Source organism: Stegostoma tigrinum, chromosome 10 (genome assembly GCF_030684315.1).
Source record: "Stegostoma tigrinum isolate sSteTig4 chromosome 10, sSteTig4.hap1, whole genome shotgun sequence".
NCBI classification, from domain to species: domain Eukaryota; kingdom Metazoa; phylum Chordata; class Chondrichthyes; order Orectolobiformes; family Stegostomatidae; genus Stegostoma; species Stegostoma tigrinum.
In genome coordinates this window covers 69,319,017-69,340,185 of record NC_081363.1, presented here as the reverse complement: position 1 = coordinate 69,340,185, position 21,169 = coordinate 69,319,017, and the positions used below count along the sequence as shown (strand labels likewise).

Sequence of the window (21,169 nt, the reverse complement as noted above, 5' to 3'; positions counted from 1 at the left end):
CTTTCTGGTGTGAAATACCAAAGTGTAATTTGATTTCTTCTGCATATTTCAGAATGCCAGCTCTTAGTTGTCGGTTTTACCAACACAAGTTTCCAGAGGTAGAAGATGTGGTGATGGTAAATGTCCGCTCCATTGCGGAGATGGGTGCCTATGTCAGCCTTCTAGAATATAACAACATTGAAGGCATGATTCTTCTAAGTGAACTTTCAAGAAGGCGTATCCGATCTATCAACAAACTGATTCGAATTGGTAGAAATGAATGTGTTGTTGTAATCCGAGTCGACAAAGAGAAAGGTATGCATGTTGTGCAAACTATCTTGTCATGTTTTTAGATTCAGGAATGGCTCACCATCAAGATGATAACTGGGACGTCAGCAGTAGTTCATTCTTTTTGTTTACTAGTCTCTGACACACTGGTTGTGCTTTTTCTTCTGAGGCATCTGGTGAGGGTTCAAAACCCACTGGGGAGCTTGAGGTCAAAGTCTAGAGTCCTGGTGCAGTGTTTCATTGCAATTTGGATCAATCTTTAAATGATGGCCCCAGCTGCTCTCTTGTAGATATTTCGGCTCCAATAGTTTTGGGAGAAGAGCAGGAATGTTCTTATAGATCATGTTTATCTCCTGGCAATTCTAGCAAGCATGTTTCTGTGTACATTGGTCTTTTGTGCCTACTTCAAAATAAATTGCTTGTTAGGCTGTGATGAGAGAGGTCTAAATAAATCAGTTATTTTACATAATATCAGCTGCTTGTGCCTGTTCCCATATTTACTTAGGAACATGTTTGGACCACAAAGCAAATTAACATTTGAAATATGATCTGGCCATCCTTGATAAATTCCCAAATCAAAATTGAATGGAGTATTTTCATTTTTTGATTAATGTACAAATGTCCTGTGTGAATTGCAACTTGTGATAGTTTGTCTTATTTATCTATGTGGTGAATCTGAGTCATTCTTATCAGCCCATTCTGAAAAGTCCATTTCCCTAACTACTGACTCGATCTCTCCACTTAATGGTAGAGAGGACTTGTAATAAACTGGACGACATGTTCAACTCTAAGATAAACTTCCACCCATTCACTTGGTCCCTAACACAAGGCTGGCAGCTTTCACTTCCATAATGGTCTGTGGTCCTGTTTCAACTTGTTTGCTGAAACCATCATTCATGCATTTTAATATTTCTACTAGTGTTTTCCTGTCTGGTCTCCCTAACACCAGTTGCATCAAATCTTGTTCCTCTGTCACCTTTGCGCTTACCTTTTTTTGGCTTCCAGGCTGGCAAAGCATTTTTTGTTTTAATTAAATTTTCATTCTTAATCCTGTATTCTATGTCTGCACTCTGTCTATCTCTGTAAATCTTCCAAACCCACAAATCCAAGAACTCAACATATTTCCCAATACTGGCATTCTGCCTGCTTGATATTTAATTGCTTTTAATTGTGGTCTCGCCTACAGATACCCTGGAATTCCCTCCTTAATGCTCACTGACTGTCTAGATCGCTCTCCTTTTTTTAAGGCAATTATTTAGCCCTTTTGCAACAGTTCTGAGATCTTATGTGATGTCACATTTTCTTCATTAATGTTCCTAAATGCTTTTAGATGTTTTATTAAATTGAAGATTTCTCATAAATGTGAATTTATTGTTGTTGAGAGCCTTAGTGCTCTTGCTTTAGTGTTCAGTTCATTTGATGTATGTAATGAAGTGAAGGGTTATTTCAGCTACACAACTTGGAAACATGATGGCATCCTAGTTTTATTTTCCTTAAACTGTTTAGATACCTTACCTACGTAATGGAATGTTTTAGGATTGCCTCTTACACCAAGAAATTGTGGCCATTGTGATTGATTCTATTGTAATTGTCCCATTTGATCTAGGTTACATTGATTTGTCAAAGCGCCGGGTTTCGCAAGAAGAAACTATAAAATGTGAAGACAAATTTACCAAGTCCAAGACTGTAAGCATTTTCTGTTGTTTTTAAAAGTATGTATTTAATACATTGCATGAATGAATTTAGAATTATAGTGATGGGCTCCTCAGCACTGCCATCTGAGTTCAGTATGTTACCTTTTTCTAGTCAGGCATTTAGAATGTGTTTTTGTTCAGGATTTTGTGGCAGCAAGCCAGTGGCATTGCATGAACTGCAGATGCCAATGCATAACTTGTGTGTGTATATATACATTTTTGTGGACATGTGCCTTGAGTCTGTTAATGTGACAATGAAGGTAAAGGTTTTGCTGTGCAAGTTTTTTCTCTCACATAACATATTTTTATGTCTCCACTGTTCTTTTGGTAATAGAAATTCAGGCATGTTAAACTGTTAGTGTTTAACATGCCCAATAATCATAGCTGATGTAAACAGTCTGCATTCATTTTTAGCCTTTTGGTGGGTGGGTGTGTGAGTGGGTAAGTGGTGTGCTGGAGCTGGTTTCCATCATTATCTTGCCAGAAGGGAATTGGGACCAAAAAAAGTTTACCTAGCTGTTGATCATATAAATATTAAGAATTTTGCCTCTTGAGCTTGATCTGTCATTCATGAAGATAATGTGAGATTTCCTGTCTACTATCCATATCCATTAACTATTGTTAAATTCTTAACTATCAATCTGTGCCTTAAAAGTATTCACTTAGCCATCTCTAGTGCAATCTGGCAAAGGAAGGTCATGACTCTGAATGCTCCAAGGAGAAAAACAATCTAATCTCTATCTCAAATCTGAGGCCCCTGCCTTTTAAATTCCATCACCTACTTTTAGTCTTTCTCACAAGGGGAAATTTTTGTTACAGCATCCATCCTATCCTTTTTCCTCAGGGGTATTATACTTCAATAGAATCATCTCTTATCTAAATTCTTATAATTCGGGTCCATTGCTTTCTCTTAAGATAAGTCACTCATACCAGGTGTCAGTTGAGTGAACCTTATCTGAACTGCTAGTGCATAAATTCAGAGTTCAAAAGTATAAACAGTACTGGCCTCACCAATGCCTGCACAATAGGTCATTCCTACTTCTATATTGCATCTCTTTTGCAATAAAAAATATAGTTTATCTTGCGCCATTAACTTGAGAATCATGTACAGGGCCACCCAGAGTTCTGCAATCTTTCTCCACTTAAATAATATGCTGTTTTTCTGTTCTTCGTGGTAAAGTAGACAACTTCTCATTTTGCCATTTGTCAAATTATTAGGCACTTATTTTAACTTTACATTTATTTCTGGGAGGTTGTTTGTATCCTGCTTAGTGAAGACCGATGCAAAATGTCTGTTTTCTTTGTCAACCAGTTTCTTATTTTCCATTATTAATACCCCATATACATTTTCTGAAGGACCAACTTTCCTTTCCTTTGCAAATACATGTAGAGACTCTTAACATTCAGCCAAGATATTTCAATGGCTAGTGTTGTCACAGCAGCGCAGATTGAGATCATGCAGAATTCCCCTCTCAGCTGACTCCTGGATAAATCTCAAACTGAATATCCCCTCTGCGACCCAGCCTGACAGTGCCTGCCCTGGCCTGACCCGCAATCTACCTTAAGCATTCCTACACCCGCCTGTCTCGTGTACTTGGCGCTCCAGTTTCCTCGCTTGCCTTACATGATTATCTTTTCGCATGAGCTTTTCAAGTGGGTCGCTCTGCAGCTGGAGATTTAAATCAGATCATGGCACACTGTTGCAAAAGAGTCCTAGTTTCTATAAAATCTGCTGTGCTGTTGGGTTCCTGGACACGTTCAGAATAGGGAGCCCTTGTCTAGGAGTCTCTCTTGTACTTGTGCTCCAATGGAAAGTGGGTAACTTTTTTAATCTATTCAAGTTTGGATAGAGGGTTCTCAACTTTGACTGTAATTTCTGGCCCTTCTGCTTTTATATTTCAAGCTATCTTCTCATTCTATGCCTATTTTGAATTGCTTTTTTCAGTGTTTTCTGTATTTTATCCATTTTTTTTAAACCTATCACTAATTTTCACAATATTACATGCCTTTTCTTTCAATTAGATGCAATCTTTAACCTCCTTACTTAGCCGTGAATGGTGCAATCTTTGCCAAATTTTCTTTTTCACTGGAATATTAACACTGGAGTGTTATTAAATATCTTTTTAATTTTTGACTGCAGCTGTCCTAACATATGGCTTAAACTAGTTCCCCAGTTCACTTTAGCCAGTTCTATCCTCATAATTGCTAACTGCCTAAGTTCAAAATAGTTCTTAGCCCAGCCTTCTCTGCCTCAACTGAACATGAAGTTCAGCCATGCTATGATACTGCTAGCTAGAGGTGCCTTTGCTTTGAGTGATTATTAACCCTGCCTTGTTCCACATTAGCTGGTCTAGAGTTTACCTAACCACCAGCAGGCATTGAAATATGCTGCTTTCAGAAACTGCTTATTTAATCATCATTTGATGTTTTTATAGAATCTCAGAATTGTTCCAGTGCAGAAGGAATCCGTTCAACCCATTCTAACTGTATTGGCCCATCAAACAAAATGTCATTAACTAGTGCCAATTTCCTGCTTTTTCCTTAGACCCTTGCAACATTATTTCTCTGTAAACAATCATCAAATGCCCTCTTGAATGCCTCAACTGAACCGCCTTCACTGCACTTCCAGGCATTTCACTCAACCCTAACTACTTGTGTGTAAAACTTTTTTTTTTAATCATCACTTGCTTCTCTTACACGTCTCTTTAAATCTCTGTTCCCTCATTTATTTTTTTTTGAGTGGGAACAACTTCTGTCTGTGTAATCTATCCAGCTTGTTTAATACTGTAAATCTTTGTCAAATCTCCTCTCAACCTTTTTCCCTCTTAGGGGAACACGTCCAACTTGTTCAATCTGTCCTCATGACTGAAGGTTCTCATTCTTGGAACCATTTTTATAGATTACTTCTGTACTCTCTGATGCATTGACATCTTTCCAGTGATGTGGCACCACAACTGCAGCTGAGGTCTAAAAAATGTCTTCTACAAGTTTCATATCACCTTGCTCGTGTGCATTATGCCCCTCTAAAGAAAGCTGAGGACACTGTTTTATTAACTGCTGTATCCACCTGCCCTTCCACCTTCAATGATCTGTGCATCTGGGTCCCTCTGCTGTTCACCCCCTTCAGAACTGCATCCCCTATTGACAAAGATGAAAGAACACAGTCAATTTGATTTGTCCATTCTGTTTATAGTTTAAAATCTTGAAGTCATTTTTCTCAAATAGCTACCAGAGCACTCTTATTTGTTTCTGTTTGTGTTGTTGGTTTATTGTTTCTGCATTGAATTGTCACTTCGTCTGTTCATTACAACTGCTGTGCACATTCACATACCACGCCTTTTAGTTTGTTTTTTTTGCCACATAGCCTTATCTGTTGGTGTTGGTATGCTTTGTCTGTTTTTTGCTGATTAACATTTCCTTTACTGCTGCCTTGCCCTTTTGCTTGTCCTGTCTTTATTTATCTCCTCTTCCCTCACGAGCGAGTATCATTTGGTTAAAAACCCTCTTGATTTGCCCTAGTTATATCTCTGGTCAAAACCAGGGTTCCAGCATAGTTAAGGTGAAGACCATCCCAATGTACAACTCTCTTTCACCAAAGCACTTGTACCAGTGCTGCACGAATCAAAACCTGTTTCTTCCACACTAGTTATCCAGCCATGCTTGCAACATTCCAGTCTTACTTACCCTACTCGAATTCACTTGTGGCCCATATTACCACATTTGGGTTTGGCTTGTTAACTTAGCCCCTAACTGCGCATGCATGGTAAGCAGACGCTTTTTTTCTTGTCCCCTCAATGCCATTGGTACATCCATCGATAACAAGAACTGGATCCTCCCCTTCCCACTGCAAATTTCTGTCCAGCCCAGAATAGACTTCCCAAATACTGGTCTCTGGCTGCAGAGATCCATTGACAGTCCCTCTAACTATAATGATGTAGATGTCTTGAAATGTCAGCTTGTCTGATTTGGTTGCATTCCAGCCTTTGAGTTAAAATGTGGAATCAAACCTGCTAGAAATGTTTTGGTGTGTGTACGTATTAGCAATATTAGTAGTACCAGTCTTCTCATATGTGAACTCTCATATCTCAAGTTGTTTGCTTTTGCTGTGTGGTATCTTGTTAAGTAATAGTGTAAGCAGTGAGTAGTACGGCAAAGAAACTCATATTATCTCAAAGGGACATCATGATCCTTGCAAGATAACAAAGTGTGGGGCTGGATGAACACAGCAGGCCAAGCAGCATCTTAAGAGCACAAAAGCTGACATTTCGGGTCTAGACCCTTCATCAGAAAAGGGGGATGGGGAGAGGATTCTGAAATAAATAGGGAGCAAGGGGAAGGTGGATCGAAGATGGATAGAGGAGATGATAGGTGGGGAGGAGAGTATTGGTGGGGAGATAGGGAGGAGATAGGTCAGTCCAGGGAGGACGGACAGGCCAAGGGGGCAGGATGAGATTGGTAGGTAGGAAATGAAGGTGCGGCTTGAGGTGGGAGGAGGGGATAGGTGAGAGGAAGAACAGGTTAGGCAGGTGGGCTGGGCTAGTCTTGGGATGCAGTGGGGGGAGGGGAGATTTTGAAGCTGGTGAAATCCACATTGATACCATTGAGTCTTAAAGTTGTAAAAAAAACATTTTTCAGTGTATGATAAGTAAACGCTAAATGTGACAGCCTTTTCTAGGGATCATACACTGATGGATTATTTTAAATCTGTATCACTTTTGTGTTGATGAATATGTCTTTCATGTGGGATGTTTCTTGTTTGTCAGATTTCTATTTGTAGACACAAATTCAGGGCAATGATGTAAGAAGCACAGGGAATTCTGGTGGTCCCAACAATTATCACAGATTGGTTGCTGTTCTTCACTTTCTACAAAGCTCTATTTGCACTTAAGTAGGAATTCATTACTGTAATGCACTTTGATATCTTTCAAACAGTGGTCAATGATTCTAATGAATCATCTTGCCTAAGAATTAAGACGCACTTGTGTTTACTTCTTTTCAACAGGTATATAGCATTTTGCGACATGTGGCAGAGGTGCTCGAATATACTAAAGATGAGCAGCTGGATAGTCTGTTTCAGAGAACTGCCTGGGTCTTTGATGAGAAGTACAAGAGGCCTGGATATGGAGCTTATGATGCATTTAAACATGCAGTTTCGTAAGAAATAATTCATTTGTACTTCATTGAAGTGGTGGGAGACTTGCAGAAGTTCCTCATGAACTGAATTTATAGTACAGAACTTAGTTTGCAGCCAACTGAGTGCATTTAAGGGCACCGGGCTAAACCCTTACCAAGAGCAGCCCTGTTATCTGTATTATGGTTTGCTGTTGGGAAGCACTGTTCTCAGCTGAATGAGGTATCATGATTTTTCCTGAAGCTCAAAAATTTAATTGGATAAGCATGTATCCTATTAACATTGCATTGTACCAAGGAAATCTAATTCAGTTGTTAGCTCATCTAAAAGCAACTTGGTTGCCACTTGATGGCAGCAGTTCCATTCTTTGCTGACAGGATGCAATTAAATTGGAGAATTTTAAAATGAATGTTCCTTTTCTAGCTACATTTGCAGACGTTAACACACGTAGTTGGAGAATGTGCTGGCGTCCTGGTAATGTCACAAGGCTGGTAATCCAGGTCCCAGGACTGCTGTCTTGGGGACAGCAGTTCAAATGACAGCATTGCAGATAGTGAAATTTGAATTGAATAAAATCTGAAATCAAAGCCAGCTTATTGGTACCCATTTAACTATTGTCCTGTCTGGTTCACTTTTTGTACCTTACCTGCTTTGGCCTACATGTGACTCCAGACCCACTGCAATATTATTGGTCCTTAACTGCCCTCTGGAAAGCCATGGAGAACTAAGCTGTGTACGCAATTAAGGATGGGTAACAAATGCAAGCCTTACTAGTGATACCAACTCTCCATTCAATAAATGTAAATAGTATTTATGCAATAGCTTAGCTTTTCAAAATGTTTCAATACATCCAAAAACACATTGTATCCAAGTGTCATTAGCAGTTTGTATTTTACCACTTTACAGATTGAAACATTTCTTCAATGCTAGACCTGAAATTAAACTTCTATTTCAGCACTCCTATGTAGCTCATCCTTACCCATCCCCAGTATCTAGTATTTTGAATTAAATTGATTTTGTGTGTCATTTTAGAATTTAAATTCGTATTAAAACAGGTGACATTCAATAATACTTGTATCTTAAAACTACTATACAGCAAACTAACTGAAATAAATTAATATGCAGCATTTAAAAGGGTAAAGTCTCCATAGCCTTACCAGATCGTAGACAGCACTGTTATTAGACAAAGATAACTGGTGGTGGTTTAACCCAAGGGTCACCATGTCTCGGGCAAGGGCTGATGTTGAGAAGGAGAGCCCTTCATGGTAACCCCAGCTGGTATGGGAATTGAATCCACAATGTTGCATGTCTCTGCCATCTAGCCATCAGCCTAACCAGCTCCCTGCAATGCTAAAAGAACAGGAGTAAATTAATTTGTCATGTAAGTCAAACATTACATTGCTGAGGCCAGACGCCAACTCACTGATACCACCTCCTACCGCCCCCGATCATGACCCTACCCCCAAGCACTAAAACCATCCATAACCTCATCACCTCAGGTGACCTCCCACCCACAGCCTCCAACCTCATTGTTCCCCAACCCCGCACCACCCGCTTCTATCTCCTTCCCAAAATCCACAAACCTGCCTGCTCTAGTCGACCTATTGTGTCTGCCTGCACCTGCCCCACTGAACTCATCTCCACATATCTGGACTCCATTTTCTCCCCCTTCGTCCAGGAACTCCCTACCTATGTCTATGACATCACCCACACCCTCCACCTCCTCCAGAACTTCCAATTCCCTGGTCCCCAAAACCTCACTTTCACCATGGACGTCCAGTCTGTATATACCTGCATTCCCCATGCAGATGGCTTAAAGGACCTCCGCTTCTTCCTGACCCGCAGGCCCGACCGGTCCCCCTCCACCGACACCCTCATCCGCCTAGCCGAACTCATCCTCATCCTCAACAACTTCTCTTTCAATTCCTCCCACTTCCTACAGACAAAGGGGGTAGCCATGGGTACCCGCATGGGCCCAAGCTATGCCTGCCCCTTTGTAGACTACATGGAGCAATCCCTCTTCCGTACCTACACTGGCCCTAAACCCCACCTCTTCCTCCATTACATTGGTGCCTGTATCGGCGCCGCCTTGTGCTCCCAAGAGGAGCTTGAACTGTTCATCCACTTCAACACCTTTCACCCCAACCTCAAGCTCACCTGGACCATCTCCAACACCACCCTCACCTTTTTGGACCTCTCTGTCTCCATCTCATGCAACCAACTAGAAACTGATATCCATTTCAAGCCCACCAACTCCCACAACTACTTAGAATACACCTCCTCCCACCCACCTTTCTGCAAAAATTCCATCCCCTATTCCCAATTCCTTCGTCTCTGCTGCGTCTGCTTCCAGGATGAGGCATTCCAGTCCCGAACATCCCAGATGTCCTCATTCTTCAAGGACTGCAACTCCACTGGCCCCCACCCCCCTCCCCAACAGTGGTCGAGAACATTCTCGACCATGTCTCCCACGTTTCCCGCATCTCACCCCTCACGCCCCATCCCCGCAATAACTGCCAAAAGAGTATCCCCCTTGTCCTCACATACCACCCCACCAACCTCTGGATACAACACATCATCCTCCGACACTTCTGCCATCAACAATCCGACCTCCCCACCAAAGACATTTTTCCATCCCCACCCTTATCTGCCTTCCAGAAAGACCACTCTCTCCGGGATTCCCTTGTCCATTTCACACTCCCCTCCAACCCTACCACACCCAGCACTTTCCCCTACAACCGCAGGAAGTGCTGCACTTGACCCCACACCACCTCCCTCACCCACATCCCAGGCTCCAAGATGACTTTCCACATCAAGCAGATGTTCATCTGCACATCTGCCGATGCGGTATACTGCATTCGCTGTACCTGTTGTGGCGTCCTCTACATTGGGGAAACCTAGCGGAGGCTTGGGGACTGCTTTGCAGAATACCTACGCTCGGCTCCCACTAAGCAACTGCACCTCCCAGACACAAACCATTTCAGCTGCCCCTCCTATTCCTTTAGAAGACCTGTTTGTCCTGGGCCTCCTGTAGGAGATGCCACCTGAAAGGTTGCAGGAACAGCAACTCCTATTTCGCTTGGGAACCCTGCAGCCCAATGGTATCAATGTGGATTTCACAAGCTTCAAAATCCACCCCCCGCCCCCGGTTCATCCCCACTTCCCTAACCAGTTCTTCTTCTCACCCTCCCCTCCTCCCACCTCAAGCCGCACCTCCATTTCCTATCTCCTAACCTCATCTCGCCCCCTTGTCCTGTCCTGTTTGTCCTCCCCGGACTGACCTATTCCCTCCCTACCTACGCTCCCCTCTACAGGCTCCGTCCCCACCTCTTTAACTTGTCTGTCTCCTCTCCACCTAATCTTCTCCTATATCCACCTTTGATCCGCTTCCCCCTCTCTTCCTATTTATTTCAGAACCCTCTCCCCATCCCCCTTTTCTGATGAAGGTTCTAGGCTCGAACATCAGTTTTTGTGTTCCTAAGATGCTGCTTGGCCTGCTGTGTTCATCCAGCGCCACACCTTGTTATCTCGGATTCTCCAGCATCTGCAGTTCCCAATGAAATTGTTGAACAGGTTTCAGTGGTCTTTTCTATGCTGCCATTAGGCATTTTATTTTTTAATTGTTTGAAATCATATCAATTTATGGCACAGAAAAAACACCCAATTAACAGATCTGTTCTGTTCTAGTCTGTTTTTGTAGGAAGTTTTAATTTGAAGGATTTCCGCTTGTTATATGGATTCTTAGATGCAAGATTAGAGCTGACGTTCTTACACAAGAGACTCCTCACTCAAAAATTGATGTGAAACATTTGGTGAAATCCAGTGAAATAACAAAATATTGTATAAATGCTCAACCCCAGAACATCTCAAGAATTCATTGCAGTAATGTCCTAGGCCTTAGCTGTCCTCAGCTGCTTCATCAGTGGCTTTCGCTCTATCCCTAAGGTCAGAAGTGGCGCTGTTCACTGATTGCCAAATGTTCAATGCCAGTTATGCTCCTTTGATACTTGAGAACTCCTTTTCCATTTCCCCAGCAAGACCCAGGGAAACACCACAAGTGGCAAAGGTAAGTTCCAGGCAATGACCTCGTTCAGCAAGGGATAAACTGACTGTTACGCTTGATAGTTCATCATGATGGCATTACCAGTACTAAGTCACCCATTATCAATATCCTGAGACTTAGCATTGACCAGAAGTTGAACTGGACCAGTCTTATCAATACTATGGTGATAAGAACAGGCCAGAGGTGAGAAATTCTGCAGTCAGTAACTCATGTCCTGTCTCCAAAGTCTATACCCCATCTACAAGACAGAGTCTGGAGTGTTTTGAAATACTCTCCACTTGCCCAGTTCATTGCAACTCCAGCAACACTCTAAGCTTGACACCACCCAGGACAAAGCACCCCATTTAATTGGTACCCTATCCACCACCTTCACCACTGACTCTCTTCATTAATGCACAGTAGCAGCAGTGTATACTCCAAGATATAGTGCAGTAATTCACCAATACTTCTTTGACAGCAGCTTCCAAATTCACATCCACAACCGTTTAGAAAGTCCAGGGCAGCAGTTGTATGGGAGCACCGGTACCTGCAAATTGCCTCCCTGACTGTGCTGTGGGTGTCCTTCTTTCCCAAGGATGGCAGCTGTTCAAAAAGGCAGCTCACCACCAGTTTCTCCTGGGCAATTGTCTTGTTTACGATAAGTCAGGCATTGAGTTTAAATCTGTTTGTTGTTTTGTAACCAAATTAATGTTGTCTGAAGGTAATTCCAGATGTTCTGGCTTCATTCGACCCAGTGCCTCCAATAAACTAACCTTGATGTACATTCCTTGGTACAACAGCATCTTACATAAGGCTAATTGTAACTGGCACATGTCATCCCAGTCAAGTCAGTAGATCGCGGGCTCTGTCTGTCTCTCGCGCTCTCTCTCCCCCCTTCATATGCTTCCGAACTAGTAACACTATTCGTAACAGTCCTCCTGCCATTGTGCTGCACTTTGTTAATTCCCAACCGATACAGGATTTCCAAGACCTTCCTGGTATGTACAGGCAGTCATTAGGTTCCATTGTTGAGTTCATTCACAAGTCGGTTTACACAGAACTCTGAACAAAATGCAGGACGGTATAAATTAACCATTTACAAGTACAAGAAATGGTCATGTGTTGGACCTTTAAAAGTGAACCCCTGTATAAGATCATGTTTTTGTCGATCAGGGATTCCCTGTACGTTAAAGCTGTAAGTTTATTATGACACCGTGAAAATGCCTATTTCTTCCTCATCCACTCAAAACTGAGGTTCTGTTATCTCACTGTTTTCTCTTTGCAGCATTATGCACACAGTCTTAATGTCAATTTGTTCATTACGTCAATAATTTGTTCTTTTGCCCACAGAGACCCAACAATTCTTGACAGTCTTGATTTGACAGAAGAAGAGCGGGGTGTTTTACTGGAAAATATCAGACGACGTCTCACTCCACAGGCTGTTAAAATTAGGGCAGGTGTGTCCGATGTAATTCAGTATTATGTTCAGAACTCTTGGGATAATGTAAGCTCAGCCAGATATATGCCATTTATGTCAAGTTTCTAGTAGATTTTTAAAAACTTGATTTTATACTGTTATTGGTTGGACTTTGAAATGGCAACTAAGTCCGTTTATTATTGCCTCAGTCACTTTTGTCAACTTCTCATATATAATTTGTAGTTTTGCAACATCAGAGAAAATAAACCACCCTGACATGGTTCAATTCTGACCTAGCTCCAAATATGTTGCGTCTCCCCATCACCAAAAACCAATCAACTGCAAGTTAATTTAAATTTATCATAAGAGGAATAGGGTCGTGAAATGCATATTGACTCTAGGTTGAGTTGAATTAATGCAGAATGCCCTGATTGAGAGGCGATGCCCTCTGCAGAGGAAGGAAAATCGGCTGATTCAGAATGAGATTTGAGGATTCCTTGTGACAAAATAAACATCTGATAGAATTTGATACAAAAGTAAAATCCTTCTGTACAGGGTTAAAATAAGATTCTTTTTCTGAGCTACGTTTGTGAAAGGAGAATGCACACACGATATGTTTGGCAAGTGTAGAAATGATTTCTGTTAAGTTTGCCTCAGAGAATATACAGCTTAGAAGTACAACTTTCAGACAAACTAATCCATGTTGATCTTTATAGTATACGCAGAATGCCTCTCATTCTATCTACCTGGTGAAGTTTTCAGCAAACCTTTTCCTTTTTTGTCAGTCATCTTTGTTCACTTTTTACATCATTTTTATTGTTTGTACAAAACAGAAGAAGGCCATTCAGCCCATCGGGTACTTGCTAATGTTTGTTACAATTGAGCCCCCTCCGGTTTTCCTTCAGTTAAACTTGTCAATGCATCTTATTTCTTTCTCCATCTTGTCAGCTAGTTTCTTTGCCTCTACTAGCAACTTTACCTCCTCCTTGTAGCAGCAAGCTCCATACTCTAATTGGGTTAAAAACGCAAGGCTTCTAGTTTTATCCTGCAGCACATGAGAAATTTTGTCATAATTATTAAATCCTTTTGCTCTTGTTTGGGTCGTCTTCCAGTTTTTCTTTTTCTTGAGATAAAACTCTCAGCCTGTTCAGTAATTCTTAATATGTATAACCCCTCAGCTCTGCCATCAGTCCAATAAATCTTGTCCATCTTCTCCTGTGCTTCCATATCCTTTCTGTAATGTGGAGGGCTGCTGTAGAACATAACATATTTTTAAAGAAAAGCAGGAGGAAGGTGTTCTGTCCCAGGAGGTTGCTTTGTCTTAAATAAAATCTAGGCTGATATGATTGCAGCCCTAATGCCACCTGCCTGCCAGTTACTCCTGGAGTCGTCAGAAAAGTTGAAGATTTTAACAAAATTTCTGGATGTGAGTTTGCTTACTGAGCTGGAAGGTTAGTTTTCAGACGTTTCGTCACCATTCTAGGTAACATCAGTGAGCCTCCGATGAAATGCTGGTGTTATGTCCTACTTTCTATTTATCTGTTTAGGTTTCATCACACATTGATTTGGAGCCCATGTGTTTGTTGATGGAGCAACAAACACATTGATTTGGAGCCCATCTACCATCCTCTGAGGAAAAAGAACAGGAAATGACATCACCAATACAGGAAATGACATCACCAACCCTAGGAAACCCAAACACATAAATAGAAAGCGGGACATAACACCTGCACTTCATCGGAGGCTTACTGATGATGTTACCTAGAATGGTGACGAAACGTCTGAAAACTAACCTTCCAGCTCATTGAGCAAACTCACATCCAGAAACTCAACCTGAGCTACAAATCTTCTCAAAACTTGCTATTTTAACAAAGTGCACAAGTTCTCCAGCTCATCTGTCTTTTTAGATCCAAGTTGACAACTAGTTATTGATTCTCTCTACTGATGGAAAAAGTGCCTTCCTATCCATTCTGTGCCTGATTACAATCTTTTAGACCTTCTATCACCTCTCCTCTCAAACTTTACTGCTTCAAGGAAAATAACCCCAACCAATCCAGTTGTTCCTCAAAACCCAAGCCATCCAGACAGCATCATGTAAATCTCCACTGCACTGTCTGTAGTGGAATTGCATTCTTCCTATAATGTCTTGACCAGGACTTCAGTGCCATATTTCACTCGTGGCATGACATGTTTTGTACAGTTCCTGCGTAACTCTCTCTTTCACTCTTGTGTTCTGTGCTTCAGCTAACGAAAGCCAGTAACCTATATGCTTTCATAATGACATTTTTCTATTTGATGCATTATTTTCAGAAGTCTGTAATCCTGTTTTATAGCAGCTTTCCTCTGTATTAAGTACACAATTTGGTGCTGTCAGCAAATCTTGAAATGGCAGTAATCAGTCCAAATGCGATATGTGAATGGTAAATAAGTGATCCTAGCACCAATTCCTGTGATTCGCCTCTTTCCGCTCTTAGCCAATCTGAATAACCATTTTTAACTCCTAATTAGTTTTCTGTTTTGCAACCAACTTACCATTTGTTCTGCTACTTTTACCCTAATTCTGTACATTCTGACCATATTCCTAAATTCGCATCGGAATACCCTACCTTGTACTTTATTGGCAGTTTTAATTACTTTTTCTAATCTATTTGCTTTTAATAATTTGCTCTCTTGTGCCCCTAGATCCATTTGCTCTTCTACACAGTCCATTTGCTTATTTTCAGAGATATGGTTTTTTTTTCATCTAAACACGTTACCTCTCATTTAAAGACCATTTGCTAGTTAACTGTCCAGCCTGTGGTATTTCTAATGTCTAATTCGTTTGAGTTGTGGATGTATTTGGAAGATCCTGTGTAGTTGCATCTTGTTCTTCAACAAGGAATTGCTTACTTTGGTCAAGCTTCACTTATGGTTTTCAATTATATTTTTATATCTTAAACCAGATATTGAAGTTGCATGTTATGGATACGAAGGAATTGATGCTGTCAAAGAGGCACTTAGAGCTGGTTTAGAATGTTCTACTGAATTGATGCCCATTAAGGTGAGTATTCAGACACTAAAATATTTTCTAGTAGTTGTGACTGAATATGATCATCATGCCGCCTTCTCTCAAGTGACTTCAAGAACCTAAAAACACATCCCTCGATCAGTTCAGTGTTTGCATACTCTGAATTTTGAGGTCTGCCTAATTGCATTTTCTCTACTGAACGAGGTTTGATTGACTGACTTGACTGTAATCTTAATGACTGGGCAGTATTTGTTATATAATTTATGTAAACCCACGAGTTGTTATGAAAATATTCATTTGTTAACAGATTTTTTTCTTTGATATCTTTGACTCCATTGTGCAATTTAAGTAGACTAAAGTAAGCAATGGGAAAACGTTTAAAGCCATAATTCGGAGTGCTCCAGCATAGACATGTTCTATTAAAATCAAAAACCAAACAAAAGATTCATTTCTTACTAGACAAGTTAATACTATTAAGTTAACAAAAAAGGTTTTATAATGTTGTCAAAAATAGTACTAAGCTAGAAAATTAATAGGTCTTATAAATTTGTAAAGTTACAATTGATTACCTGGGGAAGCAATGAAAGAAAAATTAAGTAGAAAAATGGCAACAGGTTATACGTGTATAAAAAGGAGACTTCAGATAAACATTGAGCAGGTTAGAGTCATGGACAAGAAAAATATCATGAATAATAAGAAAATGGCAGAGTTGTTGAGAAAAGTACTTTGTATCTTCCTTCATAGTAGTAGATGTAAGTTACGTACAAGAAGTGGTGGGGGATCCAAGAGTTAATAAGTTGTTTCAGTATTGATTAACAGAGTATTGGAGAAGCCTGAAGGAATCTAAGCTGACGACTAATGGTCTACATTTATAGGGTGATTAAAAGTTAGTTCCAAGGTGGTGGTTATAATTATTTTTCTTTTCCTCAATTCCCAATATTTCACAACAGTCCTCAGTGATTGAAAGCTGGGAAATGTGAACCCTCACCCAGAACAAAAAAGGTGGTGAGGAGAAAACAAGGATTTACAGGCCATTTAGCTAAATAGCAAGCTTCAGAAGACTACAGTAATGACTTATTAAAGAATATTGTCCATGCACTGAGAAAGTAGGATCAAAATCATCACAGCTTTGAAAGAGAAATTGCTTTAAACAGGTTTTTTAAAAATGTTTTAAGCATAAAGCTGGTACAGTAAATTGTAGGAGCCACTAAGTTTAGTTTATTTGAATTTCCAAAAGAGCTCGCTAAACTGCCACGAAATATTAAAATGCATGGATGCAGGATTGGTTAAAGGACAGGAAATAGAGTTGGGATAAATGGGGGGTTTTTAAGTTAGCAGGCTGCAATTAGTATGGCGCACAAAATCAGCGCTTGTACTAAGAATAATGTGTCAAAATTGCTTTATTTTTTCAAAACATTACAGACTCAAAAAGCCATCTTCCTAAGCACACCTTCCTCAGTCTGGTGAGATGACAGCTAATATATTTCTATCAAACATGCAGCAAAGATGGAAGCTGTTGAGCAGCAGTTACTATCCTTTTTACTGCATGACCAATCTCAACCTCTGGTTTACATTTGTCATATTCATTACAAGTTGTATTTACTACCTTTTCCTCGTTATAGAACTTCTCGACAGTGGGCAGGAGCTTTAAATTTGAGATTCTGAATTTATCACCTCAGCAATTTCAGGTTATCCTGCTATCTAGTTAGCTAAGACTTGCTTGGTGATAAGTTTCAAACTGTTCTTGCTCCTTTGCGCCACCCTCTTCCAACTTGCAGCATCCGTCTTAAACCCACGAGACCTGCTTCATAATCATATTGTAATTTCTCTCCCCACCCTCCTCTTCTCCCCTCTGAGCAGCTTCCCTGTCCCTCCACAGATGGAACCTCCTCAGTCTGATGGTTCATCTCTCTCTCTGGGTGCTGACACTAAACCTTTTTTTTTCTTGTTATGTTCCACTGTAGATGTTAAGGACTAGCACCAAAACTGACTTGCATGGCTTGAATTATGGCTTCAACACGTCTGGGTTATTTTGCTTCACTCATCTATGTGAGGCGTGGATCTTAATTTGTGTGTTCTGGCATGTTTTGATTTTCTGTGTTCCATACCAAGAGAAGTCTCAATTGCTTTTAGAAGTGTGCCTTTTTCTTTGTAAAACGTTCCCCACATGTTGTGACATGCAAGATCTTCATGTACTTGGAAAACATTATTAGTTTCTGCAAAGAGGGTGAGATTTTTGGAAAGATTTCACGACAGGAACTAATTTGTTATATCCACCTTAAGTTTTGTGCAAGATTTTTATTTGCTTCAGAATTATCATTTAACATCAAAATGGAGGAAGCACTCGTAATTGATGTTAGCATGCAAGGCAGCAACAAATAGTTCACGAATGGAGATGTTGCAAGTCATTGTAAATTGAAATGCATTTTCTGCAGTGTTTAAGAAAAAAACCTGAAATTCTGTCAATTTTCTGAAAATGAGTGTTAGAAAATAGAGAATCTTAAATGCTTTCTTGTTTTGTTAGTTTTCCTCTTCAAAGTCATGTCTCTGGAGTACAGTTCCATATACTGTCTGGTGCTCTGATCTGTGAGGTTAGCGGCTTCTTTGGGTAGAGTATATCAGTGAACTAGGTCGATTTTATAGAAAACGTCTCTATTGTTATGCCGGCCATACTTGTCTTGACTGATACTCAACTTGTGGTGTGCTAGCTTGAGATTGATAGCTCGATAATACATAATAAGCAGTATTACTCATTTGAAATGTTGAAGCGGTTTTGATGTAAAATTTGGAACATTAGAGCACAGCTTGAGGTTGAATAACACATTTGTGGTGCACATGCCCAGGCAGGCTTTTGAAGTATGGTCTAGTAGTTGAATACCATCAAATTGTTAAGTTTAAGTTTGTTTTTATTTAGTTGGGTCTTGGAAGTATTTTTTCAATTTTGCATTTCTGTGGAAGTGTTTTCTCTAGATGCTGCTTTTTCTTTGTCAAGTGTTGTCATTCCAAATGCGAGTAATGGTGTAAAATTCATATTGTGCATGACTTATATGTAGGAAAATGGATAGAACACTATTTTAATTTCACAGTATGACCATCAGTGCTTCATACTGAGAACTCTGAATACAATGAAAAACTTGTATTCCCTCAAAGAGGGGGCTGAGAGAAGTTTAGATGTCCTTATAATTTTGAGCTTTTGTTTTGATGGAGTAAGCCTAGGTGGACGCTTCCACTTCCAGTAGATGCCATAAATAAGAGTAAATAATAAATTTCCAGGAAGAAATTCAGAAGATAACTCTCCAACTGGAGCGTTATGTGGTAGCTCTACCATATGGAGCAGTTGAAGAGAATGTCATGCGTATTTATGGGAGTGCTAGATTGAATCAGGAGCAGGGTCAAACCTGAGCAGTAATTCAAATTTAACTGGTATAAGATCTAACTCCATATCACTGCTTTTGCCACATGTTCCCTGAAACTTGCAGTTAATTTTATATGAAATTGATTTTTTGATTAACAGTTGAAATATCAATTGCCTTTTCCTGTACACATTTAAAAATTTCTACCACGCTTTGTTAATGTTCGCTAATTATTCATTTGAAAGATTCAGTTTAAACTCTTGGACTATGTCCTCCTGTAGTAGATGCCCCAGCCAGCAGAGTGTTTCTGGCAATCAACCCTATCTGTTCACCCTAATATATGTCAAAAACTGCTCTCAAATTATTGCTTAATATTCTAAATCCCAGGAAATACATTCCCACTTATGTAATCCTAGTTGTAATTTAATCCTTGGAGTCTAGGTTTCATTGTGGAAATCTGTGCAGAATTCCCTCCAAGTCTTTTATAACATTCATAAAGCAGTGCATCCAGAATTACTCTCTGTATTCTCATCCTGAATTACATTCATTCATTTCTGTTATTCGTAATTTTTTATTTTAAAAAATCATTATACCTGAGCCCCATGCTCTCTGGATCTGCACTATTTCTAGCTTTGAACAATTTAAGAGGTACTTTTCTGTCCTTTCTGAATCAAAGACAAGGATAAGATTATCTATGTATGTTGAAATCCATTAGCCACAGATTTGCCCATTTCAGTTAATTATCAGTATCTTTATAATCTAATACTTCCATCCCAAACTGCGTGGAATGCCATCTACCTTTGAGTCACCAGCAAATTTGTATGAGAGTTTAAATACCATCATTTTTAGCATTATTAAATACAGTGAATAATTGAGGTTCCAAAGATCTTTGTAGGTCACAATCTACCAATTTGACTGCCTCCCAATTGGCCTGAAATTCTGTCTTCAGTCAGTCAATTTCCTAACCAGGTCAGCAAGTTGCCTTGTTTATGGATTTCATTATAAGTGAGGGACTTTATTGAATTGCTCCTGGATGCTGACAGATATTCCAAAGTCAATCAAGTTTGTGGGCAAGATCCATCTTTAACAACTCCCTTATTGACTGTCTCTGGTCAGCTGGAAATTTTCAAGATGTTCAGTCATGCTCTCCTTATATATGCATTCTGCTGATTCCTTGACAACAGATGTTGGCCTTGCCTATAATTTCCTATAAATTGTCTGACATCCTTATTAAATGGCACAGTGGCATGCATAATTCTCCAGTCTAAAGAAACAATTCCTTAATTTACAGAAGTCTGGAAGATTGTAGTTGTAATATCTCCAACGTTCCCACCACTACTTTGCTTTTAAGCAGAAGACGTCAAACAATCTGATCCAATGGATTTGCCATTCTTAAGTGCCCTTTCTTTCTTTGGCACTTTTGGTATACTTTAATTCTTTTTCCTCATTCGGTGTTAATATCCTTTTGGAATTCTGATGTACTGTCTGCTTATTCGACTGAAAATGCCTACGGAATGTAACTATTACCTGCCATTTTTAAAATATTTTCAGTGACCATCCCGTTTTGTAAACTTTAAAGGTCATTGTGCACTCAGGCCTCTTTTTACAAATACAGTTGCAAAAACCTTGTGTTTTGATAGTAATCCCATTTGTAGTTTGTTCACATATTCCCTCTAACTATTTTGTTACTCTTTTCCCCATTCTGTTTGCCCCATTTATCAGAATGTGCAATGATTTGCTTATCCTATAGTTACACCCTTTTAAAACTTATTCAGTTTCCTTTCTCTTCAGCTGCCTCTGTTTACCAAGTAGAGCTTCTGTCCTTGAGGAATATAAACATTCTACTTCTCATTAAACACTTTTCCCTCCCAGTGACTCTCATTTTACCCATTACAGATTTTCTTAGTTTACCGTGGCTATCAAGAATTAGTAGCTGCGATGTAATGATCAATGAAAGGAGAAATACTAAATTTAAAGCGGCATGCCTATTTTATTTTCAAAGGTATATTACTTACAAAATTCAATCCTGAACATGCGAGAAGTTCAATACCATTTGGATAGGTTGATGCGCTAATGCCAATCAACTGACTCTTCTGTGCTGTTTGTGTTTCTCAACAATAAAAGTTTTGCAACAATGCATGTGTGACTGTGTAACTTAAGAAGTTGACTGCCAAATTGTTCACAACAAATCATGGCAGAGTGATGTTCAAGGCTAATGTAATGTTGGCTCTACTATCTGGAGAAGTTGCGCGATTTGA

General features: G+C 39.9%; 1 protein-coding gene across 3 annotated transcripts in view; it reads left to right on the top strand.

The window, feature by feature from the left end:
• Window positions 1-21,169, top strand: part of LOC125455407 (eukaryotic translation initiation factor 2 subunit 1) — a 29,142-nt gene that overhangs the window by 4,336 nt on the left and 3,637 nt on the right. For all 3 annotated transcript variants that reach the window (XM_059649231.1, XM_048537294.2, XM_048537295.2), the window contains exons 2-6: window positions 53-294; window positions 1,874-1,953; window positions 6,964-7,115; window positions 12,485-12,591; window positions 15,494-15,591. In XM_059649231.1, coding sequence (XP_059505214.1) covers window positions 54-294; window positions 1,874-1,953; window positions 6,964-7,115; window positions 12,485-12,591; window positions 15,494-15,591 — 678 coding nt within the window. In that variant the 5' untranslated portion in view covers window position 53. The remainder of the gene's footprint in view (window positions 1-52; window positions 295-1,873; window positions 1,954-6,963; window positions 7,116-12,484; window positions 12,592-15,493; window positions 15,592-21,169) is intronic.